General features: G+C 41.6%; 1 protein-coding gene across 2 annotated transcripts in view; it reads right to left on the bottom strand.

The window, feature by feature from the left end:
- Positions 1–9,635, bottom strand: part of GLUD1 (glutamate dehydrogenase 1) — a 30,208-nt gene extending 20,573 nt beyond the window's left edge. The window contains exon 1 of one of the 2 annotated variants that reach the window (XM_074155246.1): positions 9,200–9,635. In XM_074155246.1, the coding sequence (XP_074011347.1) occupies positions 9,200–9,635 (436 nt within the window). Of the gene's footprint in view, positions 1–2,950; positions 3,075–9,199 lie in introns of those variants that run through there. The other variant, XM_074155247.1, reaches the window with a different exon arrangement.
- Between the last annotated feature and the right edge of the window lie 6,367 nt (positions 9,636–16,002).

The following is a 16,002-nucleotide window of genomic DNA, read 5'->3' as shown; positions in this document are numbered from 1 at the left end:
CCCTTCTCTGGCATGAGTGGATAACATTTAAGATGCCCTAACATTTCATTCCTTTTCACAATTTGGCTAGTTACCATCTTCAAGGAATTGTAATTACTCTACAGGAGGCCCACCTCTTGACAGGGAAGTTATTTGTGCTAAGCTGTTAGGACTGATGAGAAGCAGGCATCTGAGAACGCTGTACATTCCATCTGCAAGGGGATGCACAAAGATAAAAGACTTAATTTCTATTCTATTTGGACATCAGTGAAATTTAGTTTGACAGCTTCCTAGCTTGGCAGGAGAAGAGTATTGCCATGCATTTGTATGGCTCTTTTGGCAGTGTTACTATGCATTCAATAGCCTGAGTCTAAAAATGGACCCTATACACAGATAAAGTACTGGGATTTTTTTTTTAAAGATTCTTAATACATAAGCAAATGAAAGTCACTGCTATGCAGCAAGATTTTAATTTTTTTAAACTCTGGTAAGTCCCACGGAGTAGTCTCTGGAAACTTGTGACTTTTACAGCAAACTAGCTACAAAAAATAGTTTGAAGAAAGCCTCAAGTTACAGTATGACTCACTGCCATGGAAAATACTTTTCACTGGAAAACATACAAATCTTGTTCTAGTTGAGAATTCTCTTTCCCTGCCACACCCCATGAAGTTAAGCAGTATGCTAAGAGAGACTTTGTTTTTCTATGCACCAGGCTTTCTAGATGAGGAAATGTTTTCATTTTATTTTTATTACTGGTCAGAATAAAGAGAAGGCTTTATCATCACATTGCAGTGTCTATGCTTTTAAAACTTTTTTATGATCTGTAGTTTGGAGATATTATACTTCATCCGGCTACCTCTTGCAAGAGGTAATTTTTAAATAAATGTCAAAGTAGTAATTATCAGTAAGACTGTATTTTGGATTCTATAATAGTAGCAATCAGTTACCATTTTAATCAGCAGGTTTGTACTAAGGAATGTACCAGCAGGCATGTAACAAAGATCCTGATTTCCAAGAAAACTGGCTATACATCCTATTAGATATTATGTTGTACAGATTTCAGTGTGTTCCGTGATGTTGAGTGTGTTTATTATGCTTCCTTAGAAAACATGGTGTACAGAAACAACTCTTCAAGGCTGATTACTGCCTTTCTAGTATCCTGAAAACCTACATTTAGCAAAATTAGTGTAATTATTTCCTGATCTTCTAGTGCAGTGATCTTAAATGGTATTATCTACTTATGCCCTCACCACTAACAAGTGTGAAGGATTCAAAGACAAGTCTCAAGACTAAACAGTTGCCGTAGTAACAGCTCACAGCAAAACACTCGGTAAACTATTCCTCCTGTACTAAGTGTCTTGCAAAACTTAGCAAGTCTCTCAAGTTCCCCACAACCTGGAACAGATTGGCATCTCGGTCTGCATTATTAATATCTAACCAAGGCTTTGTCCTGGTTTAACTTCAGTGTTTTCTTCTAGTTACGATCTTTGAAACTAATTTGGGTCCTTTACAGGCGACAATTCTTGTTAAGACAGTGCATTTGTTCTGCTCACCTCTTTTTGGAAAATGCTTGCTCATCAGAACAAGCATTTCAGGGCAGCAGCTATCCTACACTATCCATGCACCCAGCAAAACAGATTTCATGATCTTATTTGAAACTTCTTGGAACTGACCACAGCCATATGAATCTCCCAGTTAGCAATGCTGGATTCTGCAGAGGCTCTATGGGTTAACAGCTTGCCTGACCCTGTCCCAAAAGCTGACATTACATCCAGAGCCTACAGGAGCTTCAGTAAAGATGCTCACCTTGTTCCAACTATTCAGCAAAATCCTCAAACAAAATCCATAAATCAGCTCCAGTATTTATTGGAATGCCCTAGTTCCTTAATGTTTTAAATCTGGATCATGTATAACATTTTCATTTAGATGAAGTTTGGGCAGTAAGAAAGTTAGACTGTGATTATACTACTATCAAACTCTACGTAATTGTTGACACCTAGCACAGAAGGAATCAATATTCCAAGCAATCCTTAGGCTCTTTCAGAACAAGAACATTTTTCTAAATACAGAAAAAAAATCCAGCCTTCCCCATAAGGAAACCGTTTAGCCTTATTTAACCATTTGGTAAGTCTGTTAAACAGCACAATGACAAATTTGTAGTTGTTGAAGACTATGGAATTCCAGACAAACCTAACAAAGCAAGATGACTAATTCAGTGCTGGAAAACAAGAACACTCCTAAATTCAATTCACGAACTGCCAAGAGAGGAGATAAAAATATTTATCTCTTCCCACACAGCATTAGCCAGCTATAACCTAGGGCAGGAAAGAGATCTGCCTATAGACACATCCCACCATTCTGATTTAACCTGAATTATCTATGAGCAACCATTAAGGTACTCAACCAGACAGAATCCTTCAGTATACCACTTCTTGTATACTTTCAATAACCTGTACTTAATACTTGAAATATACTTAAACACATACACATGTTTATTTCATTCCACGCAGAGAAAAGCAAAGAATATTCTCTATTTAAAAGAAGTAGTGGATTAGTAAGATCTTGTGTTTTAAATGCAAATATGGCAAATTTAGTATACCACCAGGCAAGCCCGTGTTACCTGAATTCATGCACTTAGAATATGGCTATGAAGCAGAGTCTCACATAGAACTACCTCAACACTACCTTAAGGATTAGGTTGCTCATTAAGCTGCACTCACACTGTAATAAGGAGGACTGATACAGAGAGATGCAGTAACACTACTTCCATGCAGATATTAATATCATGCACATGGGCATATGCAGAGGGCGGAAATAACACACAAGTTGGCTCTGGCTAGTCTAAATGCCGTGGGAGTCCCAAAACAATAAGCCACCATAGTGCTGACATGAAGCAGGCAAATTCCATGCTTGTCTATGAGTTTATTTCCTAACAAGATGTAGCTGTTGCAATTCACGCAACAAAGAATACCTGCTAGGATGACCCAGAGAACAGGAGGGAGACTATCACGCAAGAGGTTCCCCTCCTCATTCCCTCCAACACGTGTTTATCCAGAAAAGCCCAACGCTGAGAGAGGTATGATCTCTCTATAAATAGACAAGGAGCCAACAGCAGCAAGGGAAAACAACTATTTAAGATCAAGGACAAAGCTGGCTACTGCACAAACAATATGAGCTGATTATATGAAAAAGCTGAAACTGAAAAGATTCATAGCCAGAAGAGCAAGGCACAGATAGCCTCCTGCAAGAATATCAGAGGTAAAAACACAAAACAGATACGGTTCACTGAGAATTGCAACTAGTTTATTAAAGGTCAGCAAAAGCACAGGACACCCATTCCTTGTCCCGTTTTTTCAACTTGCAATTTAAATGTATAGCCACTGTTGTATTATTTGTAAAGTTAGGTATGCTCTACAGTAAGAAAAAGAAACCGATGCAAATAAGGCACTCATATAAGCTTTAGCTGTAACACTGCAACACAGTTATCACAGTTAGGCTAATCTTTCTTTTTTTTTTTTCTGTAAAACTCATATTCCTTTGAAGTTAAATCAGTTTCCATAGGTTATTTCAAGTTACAGATGGTCTATGGTACAATTCCATCTGTTGCATGGTCCCTTGGGTACATTTCCATGACTTATCCTCTAAAATTCCTGGGCCAAAGACGCAGTCTCAGAATTTTCATCCATGCATGACTTAAAAAGCAAAGCCACCAATACAGCCCCAGGATAAACAGAGCTCTGCTGAAGTGATGATACCTTATAGCACTACTTCTTGCTTCCCCAACTTACAAAGAGGAATAACCAATGTCATGGTAGCCAAGACAACGCGTGGGGTTGCACTGGTCCAACTCTTGCATGTAAAGCTGCTTCTTTTGCAATTAAGGTTACCATCATGATGTATGTATACAGTTTTAGGCAAGGTAATGTGTACAACAGGCTACTTGGTGACTGGGCACTGAGATTAGCATCACCCTTAGACCTCAGCAGTTGGAAAATTGCGGCAAGGATAGCATGAAAAAATGTCATCTTATGCAGTAAGAAGCTCATTAACATAAAATCATTAAGTCAGGTGAGGAGGATAAATCCTGATAAGCAGAAAAAAAGCAGCCAAAACTAGAAGATAGGAAAGTTTCGTAATGCAGAATAGTTCCTTCCACTAACCAGCCAAAGCAGCACCACCCAGGGAATCAGATTCATTCACCTCCAAGTCAACTGAGCAAACAAGTAAGAATCATCTGTCTATATACAGATAGTGGTGAACTTTGAAGTTACATGTGACAAAGTTTTTCAAAATCCCTATGTAAGTGACAGTCAGCCTAAATCTAGTCTGGAATTAAAGATGGTGTTAAAGCCTTTCATAACTGTGGAATCCATTGAGACTTGGTAAAGGCAATTTGAGTGAGCATAAACAAAAGGTTAGGCTGTTTCCCAGCTCTGAATCATTTGGTTTCGTTGATAACAGACTTGTTGGACAGTTGGTTAACATGAAAAGGCTTTACAAAGTTTTAAAACCACTTTACCCCCACAGCAAATGCTGCCTATAGAATCACTTCCATACTGCTAAGCAGCTAGGAACTCAATGAGCTTATTCATACTTGCACATAGGTTATTTTCACTAATCTATTCTCTGAAACTGACCTATTAATGAAAACAGCCATCAGCAACCACATGAAAAAGCAGTGTAACCAGTTTTATACCTTTCATAGAACCTGATAAAATTATTTACAAAGATTCATTATTTTAAGTAGGAACAGCCAGAGTACTTTTCAACAGTCATCTGTATTCAGCCATCTCATTTCCTGTACCCCATTTGGTTTGTTTGAGTTCTTCAGGCAGCTGTCAGTGCAGTGAACGAGAGCAGCTGTGGTTTCCTGTTAGTGCTGGCCACTAGCACGCAAGTCACCGCGTAACCAAGGGAAAGAGTGACCTGACCCACGGCGTTGCTTCAGCTACCATGCAGCATCAATCCAGTCATACAAATACTAAGTTTAGATCATAAGCAACTTTAGTTCCAACACACAAGAAAACTGCTTATCTCCATGTTCTCAACGGGATGAGGAAGCTTCTAACTAATTTTCCTTTCCAGCAAAAGGTTACGTTGCAGAAAACAGACTTGCGTCCCGGACATACTGCAAGGCCTACCTCTTAAGTGGGTATATGCATGGCCGTTTCATAAAGATTCCTAAAGCACAGAAGAGAAGCACACCAAAAGTAAAAGAATCACCACCTTCTTGAGTTGCAAAGGTTTGCAACCCCCAAAGTAGAATTAAGGATCCATTTCTACAACAATTAAATAGGTAAGCACCACAGGATGCAACAAGAAATGTTATTTCTGGGTTCTCGCAATGAGGTGGAAAAAGCCCACAAGTCATAAACTGAAAAGAAAGCACGTTTCAGTACTTTGGGGCAGTTTTCCTGAAAGGTTCTCCTCTTGACCCAATGAAGAGTGACCTGCAGTACCATGTAGTGACAACTTTGTCCAACACAATCAAGTTTACTTGTTTCTACACCTGTTTTGGGGGGAGAGAGGAGAGAAGGATAAGCCATTAAATAACTTGCTATTTTTATTAACTATGCTTTAGATTCTTAGACCTAGGGTATTGAGAGCATCGTACTTCTTGAACAGAAATCTGACAGTCAAGTTTCCCAGCAAGGTGTAGAAGTTTGCCTATGCAAAAAAATGTAAGACTGCTCTTGAATTTGCCCTCATCCAACTCAACCCTTGTGGTCTGCCATTCCATTTCTGCATCAGGCCACAGTCATCCATCCAGTCAGGAGCCTTATTTTCAAATCAGGCCTCTTCTGGCATTCACTCTGTTGAATTATTTCTACTTGCAGACAACAGAGAAGACGGCAGAAAAGGAGGCACAGAAGGACTAGTAGTCAAGGAACTGCTGCATTTCTACTGACAGGTATCATCTGCAGGCACATGTTAGTTTTAAACTTGCTTCATAGAGATCAACCTTGCATTAAGAAGTTTGGCACTTCCCAGATTTGGGCTAGACTACCAAGCAGGGGTTGAGGTTTCACCCTAGACGAGAAAGAGCAGGCAAAGAAATTGAAGATGACATCTGTGATTGATAGAAGGAACACAATCTAACTGCTATAACATTAAGCTAAAAACATTTAGTAGAAACAGAAGGTGCTACTAAAGTGAAGGTAATTCAAATGTTTTAGTCTCTGTTTCCTCAAGTAATTGAGCTGTCTCCAGGTTAAGAATACTTAAATCAGGATATTTTTTTTTTTAAATGTGATTTACAATATAAATTCTTCATTAGTTCATGGTTAAATCTGTAAATGACCTTATAAACAAAAACAGTATAGAGAAGTAATATATAATCACTAATGAAGTACTTTGGTATGGGTGTATAAGAAGAAACAAGGAACAAAATTACAGGAAGACAGCCTTTAAAAGACCTATAAGCATTTGTTTTCCTGTATTCCATAACTGAATCTTAAAGTGCACTTTGATCATTTGTCTAACCTGCATACAGAACAGTACTGAATATTCTTTAAACAGCATCTTATCCTTCAGCTTACTAGTAAGTAATAAATGGGCATACCATATACTTCTTTCACAAACGTACTTCAAGATGAAAAGCCAAATTTTATCACAATTGATATACCATGTAAACCTCAAGAAATACAGGAGATGAGCATTTCAAGTACAATGCTTCTTAGGAGAGATGACAAAGCATTCCTACCTGCTAGTGATTACCTAGCAGTAACTAAAGGCTGTCTCTTTCTTAGTAAAAAATACAGATCCTTTAAAAAAAAAATTGGCATGGGAAACCTTATTTTATCAAACTTTACTTTTCAGTAAGTGTAAAGTTAAAGTTCACAGTTGTGCACCTGAAAAGATCTGGAAGCTGTGTTCCTCCTACTGCTCTGCAAACCTTCCAGATGCCATCTCACCCCCTTCTTTTAAAAGGTGGCCTTGCGTCCCTTTGGTGTTTCTCGCTGGTGTGAATTATTTGCATCGGTCTCTGGACTCCACCGAGCGTGAAACACTCACTTCAGCAAGTTTCCCTGTATCATACTATTATGTAGTTTGAGTTGTATTTCACTGGGTTTTGCATTTTTCCCCCCTCTGGAATCTACTACGATTCTAGTTTTAAAAAATCACTTTTAGACAAAAGCTCAAGTTGTTGGTGCATTTCCAGTAGATCAAGTGTACCGTAAAGGCAGAAATAGCTTTATCACTCCTGTTCTTTGCAGTTTAAGTAGAAATGTTCTGATACGTTCTACTTCCTCCCACCTTTTTTCACAGCAGGTTTGAAGCAGTCAATCTATGCTTATCACACGTCCCATTTAAATTTACTACAAAGCCAGATCTGTCATCTGATAGTGAGCAAATTCCTAGAGAGCATTAGATGGTGAAATCCATTTATGATCACTACGCTGAAAAGCATGGAAAGGAAATATCATTTGCAATTCTTTCCCTAAACCCAGGGGGGTGGGGTGCAGCACAGGAAGAAAAGGGCAAGCTGTTGAGAGGTAGTATTTTCTTTAGCTGTCATTTCCAACTGCTGTGAAATTTACAGTTGTAACTTCCCATAAATATTCCAGTGTTTGCTCCAGTGTCAATGCAAACAGGCATAAGAAATACTACTGAAAATCAAGAAATTCTGGTGAGGACTTAGATATGTAGGTATCAGAACAAAAGGTATCCAATCATCCAACTGTTGTTTTTTGTTCACGTACAGAGTATTTTATAATTCTTTGTTGTGAAAACGTTAATTCTTTCAGTTCTGAACAATACCAATGTGAAATATTAGAAGTTATCATACGTTAAATACTATCTTGCCACTGAAGTGTATTTTGTTATGCAAGTGGGGATCTTAACAGTAACAGGCTATAAGAAAAGGACTTCTTGTAAGCAGCTGCAAAACGTAACTTAACCTAAGCAGAGACAAAACAGAAGTGTAATACCCATCGGTATTTTAAAAGAAATTATAGAAATGGCAGAGAAAGAGTAGCTCCACACAGAGTAAGCTTCAGTCATGCCCAACTTCAGCTACAACTAAGTCTGATGCCGGTAACTCGTTCCAAGTAATCACCAGAAATTATTTTGAGTCAGCCTCCTTTGGGTAAGAATTAAACATGCCACAGGATGCTCACTACATATTTGATTTTGGAAAGTTAGGAACCACATTAACAGGACAGACTATTAGTGCTGCAAAGAGAAAAAATCCCACGTCATATATGTATCAGCTGACTGATTACCAAGAACACATTTACCTAAGAAGACCCTTCCTACTCTATTGTAGGAGTCAGAGGTCTTCATCGATAAGACATCAGAGAGAAAACTGCTTTCTGCAACCATCATAATTTACCACAAAGTTGGTCAACGCTGAATTAAAAAAACCCCAACATATAGACTACAGAATCTCTGTTTTGAGACACAGTCCTGAAAAGGACTCCAATACTTCACTGTCCACAAATACCAGAGCTCCTGAATAAGTTATGCTGAAAGGCAGCTGTATTTGTTTTTCAAGGAAATGCCATCTACCCCGGACTAAAAAGGAGCTCGATTCCTCTGGGATCAGAGCTGATCCCACGTGAGCTCAGCTTCGATCTCGAAGCCATCCAGCGGGATTCTCCCTCCTGGACGGTCCCTTGGCACAGCCATGCCATTGGCCTCGCCTGTGACAGCTTTCCCCTAGAAAAACCACTTTAGGCTCTTCCTGTGTATCCACCAGGCAACTGGGGAAACCGAGGTTTTCTGGGTGAGTATTGGGGACTCCCAAGCACAGCAGGGATGGCTTCTCCAGCCTCCGCTCAAGAGCGGACACTTGGGAGCAGCGTGTTTTCCAACACACGCTACCGAGAGGCCTGAGCCACAGCGGGTCGTTGGGCGGGCTGCCCTCCCACCTTCCGCCTTGCCCAACGCCAAGCCAGCGGGCGAGGGCCGCCTGCCCGCCCGCCGTGAGCCCCTGGCACCTCGGCTGACCGGGAGGTCACCGGTGCGGAGTCCGGGCAGGCGGCTAAGTGCCGCGGAGGAACCGCTCTGTCCCCGGCTCCCGCCTTCCCTTCAGACACGGCGGGGGACGGAGACAGCGGGGAGCCAAGCGTGGCCCCCGCCCGGTACCTCAGGGGAGCGCCCGCCGGGCGGCGGGAGAGGGCCGGGGAAGGGCGGGCCGGGTATGGCCGCCGCGGGCCCGGGCGGCGGGGTGTGTGTGGTGCGGGGGAGGGGGGACACACAGGGCGGCGGGTCTCACCTCCCTTGCAGGGGGTGCGGTGCTGGCTGTGCTGCGCCCGGTAGCCCTCGATCACCTCCCACTCGCCGTTGTCGCGCTTGATGGGGAAGGAGACGCTGAGCACATGGTTGCAGGGCTTGATGATGCGGAGGATGCCGCGGACGCGGTGGCGCCGGTCCTCCATGCTCTCCCGGGTGCGCAGCCCCTCCACCAGCTTGTCCTCCACGATGCTGGCGCCGCGGTCGAAGAACCCCTCCACCATCTTGAAGAAGTTGGGGTCGTCCTCCTTCTTGGCCGCCTCGCAGTAGTGCCGCCGCGGGCAGCGGCCCCCGCCCCATGCCGCCGCCGCCGCTCCCCCGGCTGCTGCCGCCGCCGCCGGCCCGCCCGGCTCCGCGCCCGCCAGCACCGATCCGGCGGCCAAGCGGGACGCTAGCAGCTCCCCTAAGTAGCGGTACATGGCGGCGGCTACCGGCGCTTCCGCTGGACGGGAGGAGCGGAGAGGCGGTGGCGGAGCCCGGCGCTGCCGCTGCCGCCAGAGGCGCGAGGCGCCGCCGCCGCCGCCTTTAAACGGACCCGAGGCGGGGGGGGGGGGGGGGGGAAGGGGGGGGGTGAGGGAGGGGTGCAGAAGGGGTGCGCTCGGGGGGGTGGATAGAAGGGGAGCCCAGGGAACACGCCGCGCCCGCCCACTGCGCCTGCGCAGCTCGCGTCTCCGCCCCGCCCCCGGCGGGATTCGCGGAGGGGAAGGGGGCGCGGCGCGCGAGGAGCCTCGCTATGGGCGGGAAGGAGGGGGGTGTGGCGAGCATGCGCGCGCGGGCGAGGGAGGGGGTGAGGCGTCGCGCGCCCCCCGCCCTACAAAGGCGCTGCCGCCCAACGCTTCCCCTTTCTCTGGCGGCCGGTGACAGTTAACGGCCGCCGCCGGCGGGGCGCGCGGCAGCTCCTTCTCCGCTGCCCTGCGCGGGGAAGGCGCCGGTGAAGAACCCGGGGCAAGTAGCCTTCCCTGAAGCACAAGCATGAGCCTGTAGGTGGCTGCCCAGGCCTGCTCCGTGCCCGGTGGGGGTACGGCAGGGCCCTGGGCGAGGGGAGGGAGGCCTGGCTAGGCAAAACCTTTCCTACCGTGAGCGCGAGTGCAAGTAAGGGCGCTTCTGCACAGTGCAGTATACAAAATTCTTCAGGGAAGTGTACTTTGTGTGGAGACCCTTTTTGAAGGGAGCTTGTTAGGAAAACCCAGCTTATCCATATGTACTTATTTGACTGCCCTGTTAAGTGGGGGCAGGGGCTTCATGCTTCCACCTGTGTCATCTGCTAACAGGCCCATTAAGTGGAGTTCTTCGTTATTTAGCTCAGACTTTTGAGTATGTTTCTAAGAATGATGTTTTAAACTCTGTAAGATCTGCTTTCGGGGTGTGGGAGGCTGTGTTGCAGCAAACCAGGTTTGTTTCAGAAGGAATAACTGATTTGTTCACTTTCTGTGGGATTGGGCTGCTAATTTGATGATATAGAGGGTTTTTTTTTCTGTTTAAGTATGTGGGAGACCAATACCTTTAGGGCAGGAATACCCAGGAAGTTGCTTTATCTCTGTGGGAATCTCTCTAACCACTGTGGACATACAAGGGCTGTGCTGAAATGCTTGTGGGAAAGGAATATAACTTTTGTGTGTATTTGTCAGCAGGAAACTTAGTCATAGACTTTTTTAATATGTATAAACTTATCAGGCAACTGATAGCCAAATTTTATCTTGATTTCATGTTTCTCTATCCTAAGATTCCTGAGAAGTTGTCATAAGGACCAGCAATAAGGAGAATGGTTGCCTCTTATCTGTCATAAGGACAGTTTATAGCCATAGTATTGATAGTGTTGTGATATGGATAGTATGTGATATGGGAACAAAAGCAAGGAAGGAGCTTATTCTTAGTCCAGTTTGTTATTTGGGTGTTCCCACAGGGCTTCAGAAACAAACTTACTGATTTATGTTTTTCTGTCCGTGCTGTAGGTGGTTCATAGACAACTTCCATTGTGGTGTTCATTTTCAATTCATGGAATTGCAGCATTCTCAGTGGTTCTAATAGTTTTGAGCTACTATTTGATTTCCATCATCTCCAGGCTCTCATTAGCAGCTCAACTTGTATACAAGGTCTTAACTTTTGTAAATGTGTAGGAAAGAAGGTGGTGAAAGATACTGTCTTTATCAGCTAATTATTTTCATCTGGTTCTGTAGGTTATTTACAATACTATTTCACAGACACAAAGGTTGAGTAAAAAAATATCATTAACCAGTTTGCGCAAGTGTGTAGACTTAAGTCAAAATAAGGTTAGCATGCTTAGCTCCTATCCAGCCTTCAGCTGTGGCATCTCTAATTTATGAGCTTTACTCAATTATCAGCTGCTTGCAGTATCAAGCTATGTTTGCAGTGTGTGTTTGTGAATGTGTTTGAGACTGAGTATGGGACGTTACAGTGTGAGAACGAAGTGGATCTCTCTGTGGGTTCAGTCACACAACTCCATTTGGAGTAATGGCAGCACCATAGCTGCCCTCTTTTCCAAACAAGACTGGACTTCAGCAATATATTCAACAAGCTTTCTGCTGAACACTAAGAATAACTAAACCAGTATGCTAAATTTCTTAGTCTTTAAATATTGTAAGTGAAAAAATAGCTAGGGATTTTTGTGTGCACATTGTTGTGAATGAAATCATGTGTACAGTTTACAGGCACCTTATCAACTTCAACAAGTGCCTACTGTATTTTTATTTGCTTCAAATCTCTTGTGGAGGCAAGAGTAGCCATCCTGCCTGAGGGTATTCAAGAAAAATAAGAACAGGAGTTGTATGCCATTTTCCAATATTCTTGTATGGTAAATGGTGAGCATGTGAAGCCAAATCTATTTGTCCGAGGAAATTAAAATTCACATGCTTTAGAATTAACTTTAGCAGTTATGAAAGTAGTAATTGCAATAATTAATAGTTAACTGTATCTTCTTTGTTCTTGTGTAGCATATGGGGTCCCATCAGAAGATTCACATTTGACTAGCATCAATAGAAAAAAAAAAAAAATCCCTTGGATGGATTAAAAGGTAACTTTTTGTCTTCACAACCAGAAATGTCACTAACTTTCTTAGTTTCATATTGAATGTTGGTCTTGGGCCTGCATCTGAAGAGAGAGATACACCAAGAAAACTTAGTACCTGTGTGGTAGGAACTCTATATGATTCATGGACTCAGCAACAAGGTTGTATTTAACTGTGTATACGTGATAAATTGGTATAAATTTTTACTTTAGATTTGTGAAGTATAGGTAAGAGAGACAAATTGATTTAATTTCCTAATGTATCTTTATATATATAAATTTAACAAATTATTTTTATTATATATATAAAAACAATAGCTGTATTGTGCCTTCCTGAAGCAATCCACAGTTTTAAGGTGTAAATTATAAATTTCATAGCAAAAGGAGTCAAATTTATTATGTGTCAAATCTTAAAGTTTTATTAAAAAAAGTGGACTCAGACAAGAATCCAGTACTTTCTGCTTTAATCCATGATATTATTTGAAGTATTAGCTGTTTGAATTTATGTAGGTGACTAGGATAATCTTTTTCTGTGTCTAGCATCATTAATAGTGGTGTCATAAATAGAAAATACTTGTTTGTTAAAGTTAAAAGGTCAATTAGGTTCAGCTTAATGTTTTCCATGAAAGTTTGTCAATTTGGCTAAAATGTTCTAGGATGTACTGGTACTGGATTCTCTCAGAAGCTAGGATAGCTATCCCCAGTTTTCATTCCAGTCTCCTTACTAGCTCATCGAAGTAGGTGAGAGAGAGCAGAGAAGCTGGTAATTAGAGATCCTCACAAGGCTCTGAATAACTGCCCTTTGTCTGGCTAAGCCCCTTTGAATCCGGAGTAACCCTGGGATTGCCTCCAGTTCAGAGGCTCCAGAGTCTGAACATCCACTAGACAACAGGCTCAGGTGGAAAGTTGATTCCTACAGTGGGCAGAGAACGAATTCCTTTCTGTGGTAAACAAACTTTATTCTGGGAACAGGAATGGATCTGGAAATACTCTACAAATGGAGTTACAGTTGTTTCATAAAGCTTCATTTCAAGCCGTTAGCTATATCACATGAAGCATTTGGCAGTTTTTAACCTTTACGTAAAGATTTTATTGAGATAAAGTCCAAATAATGGTAACGTATATGAAGACTGTTTTTTCTAGTGATTCCAGAAATAACATGGCAAGTTGTAAAACTGAGGTTCTAGCCCAGTGGTATAATTTAGGATATTGTACAAGTTGAAGCAAGTTCTTGTTCCCCTTTGAATTGCCTGTATGAGCAACTATGTTTCCTTTCATTTCAACAGAAGTTGCAAAAAATGTGCTTGTTTTTCTTGGACTTCAGTGTTATGCTGTGTTTCTTTATGTAGACTTTGGTAGTGTAACTGAACAGCTGAGAGCTGGGATTATCATCTTATCCCGAACTGTTGTTGAAAAAAAAAACTGTGCGGCCTCTGAGTTAACAGATCTGTGGATGGTTGAATAATAGTTATTCAGAGAATGGGAGGGTATGAATCTGTCAGGAATACTAACTGTAGACCTGTTCATATTCCTTTCAGTTGAAATCCTGTGCATGTATCTGTTAAATAGAGGATATACAGGTAGGCAGCAAGTATGTAGGGCTTCACAGTAATAATAGAATGGTTTGGGTTGGAAGGGACCTTAAAGATCGAGTTCCAACCCCCTTGCCACAGGCAGGGACACCTTCCACTAGAGCAGGTTGCTCAAAGCCCCATCCAGCCTGGTCTTGAACACTTCCAGGATGGGGCAGCCACAACTTCTCTGGGCAACGTGTTCCAGTGCCTCACCACCGTCACACTAAAGAATTTCTTCCTGATATCTAATCTAAATCTCCCCTCTTTCAGTTTAAAACTGTTACCTCTTGTCCTATCACTACACTCCCTGATAAGAGTCCTTCCCCAATCCTACTACATTGGAGCTGCCTGCATATTGTGGCAAAGTATGTTAAAATTCTATTGAATAGGAGGAATCTAATTCTCAAGCAGGTCTTTAGCTTGAGATATTCTCAAGTTTTATGGATTGTATTTTCTACCTTCACAGTGCTTTAAAGTAAAACTTAATTTATAATTATTTTTAGCATGGGATGTGAGAGTATAGAAGATATGGCTGTTTCTTTATCTGCAGGAAAATGTTGTACCAGCATTCAGTCTTCAGAGTAATGGGGGGAAATGTTGATAAAACATGTGATCTTTTAAATATGTATATTTTTATAAAATAAATACACTACAGTTTTAAGAATCTAAGGAATGATTAATATAATCTGAGCCTAATTTTAATTCTAAATTTGTGTAAGTTGTTATACTCTATTTATCACTTGGCTCTTAATCTAAGTGTCACATTTCTTGGTTATATTCTTCCCTTTTTATGCCAAACCAGTACACGGTATAACAGGGATGAAATGAGAAGTGTGGTGCAGTTGTCTAGCTTTGCAGTGTTGCTAAAGGGCCGGCTCTGTAAGATGCTATTACAGGCAACACATGAATTAGGTGAATCCCAGAAGATGACTTTAATTTGTGACCTGCCTATATAAGCACTTTAACAAAATGAACACTTGACTAGAAATCTTCATTTCAGTCATCTCTTTACAACCAATTAGAGACTAAAGCTGATGAAAAGGCATTTCACTGGCAGCGTAAGGTATCAATACTTAGATCTATTGGTTTGGAAACTAAGGGTGAGCCAGCTGAATTTTAAAATTCTGGTAAAGACCTATGAATCCCTTAACTGAGGTCTATGAGATTTTTTTTTTTTTTGCTTTATAAATAGCTTCAGCTTTGTTCAGCCATGCCAAAGCTGGAGAGCCGGCTGGCAGGTTTTCTTTATTTGCTCCCTTTGCCTTGATACAAAAGAAACTGAATTTGGTAGTTTTCCAGGCAGGCTGCAGAAGTTAGATTTGCGCATGCTGCAAATCTGAGATGTGCTTTCTGTAATGCTGCAGAGCTGGAGAAGAGGTATCTGGATTATTTCCTGTTAAGATACACTTTAAAGCTTCCAATACTTCATGTTATTAGTGGGATGTTAGGTACCACATTATTTTTATTTATTTTACATTATTTTTATATATTTTGCACTAAACTTGAATTTAGCAATCATGAAAATACTTAAGTATAAGCTGCTAACATCTTGCTCATATATAAATAGTAACATTTTTGCCTGTCTGTAGCACTGTAAAAGTAGGGAATGCAACTCATAAGTGTACAAGTAAAGTAGGAAGTTGATAGACTTAGCCTGGTAGGGACTTTCTTTAGGAAATGCTAGTCTAAAGAGACAGTACTCTTTTCTGTATTTGAGGCACTGCTATGAAAACAACCAGTAGCTGATCTAAATAATGATTAAATCTATTGTTTAAGCAATTGTAAGATTATTTTTTTTACTTTTCCGGACTTTCCACAAGAACATACTGTTCTTATTTTACAGTTTTGACAATAGAATTATTAGGCTGTTTTACAGAATGTGAATTTGACAGGGATTCTTAATTCTCTCTGTGACAGATCCTTGAAAACACCCTCAGTAAGTGAGTAAGACTAATCTACCAACATTTCCAAGCAAGTGTCAAAGGGCAATTTTCTGAGCTTTTAAAATGTTAATAATTCTGATGTAGAAGTCAGAAAATATTGAATGAATTCTGATAACAACCTCATGAGTAAATACAGTTTTGATTGCCATGAAAAGTGGTGGTGCTTATGTTTATCAGCTTTAAAGACTGTCTGTCTCCATCTGTTTATATTGTTGCTGTGCATGATGACTGAGGTTGCCAACTGG

The sequence above is a fragment of the Numenius arquata genome, chromosome 10 (assembly GCF_964106895.1).
Source record: "Numenius arquata chromosome 10, bNumArq3.hap1.1, whole genome shotgun sequence".
NCBI lineage: Eukaryota > Metazoa > Chordata > Aves > Charadriiformes > Scolopacidae > Numenius > Numenius arquata.
The sequence above is the reverse complement of the archived record's forward strand: the minus strand, read 5'-3'. Positions and strand labels throughout refer to the sequence as shown.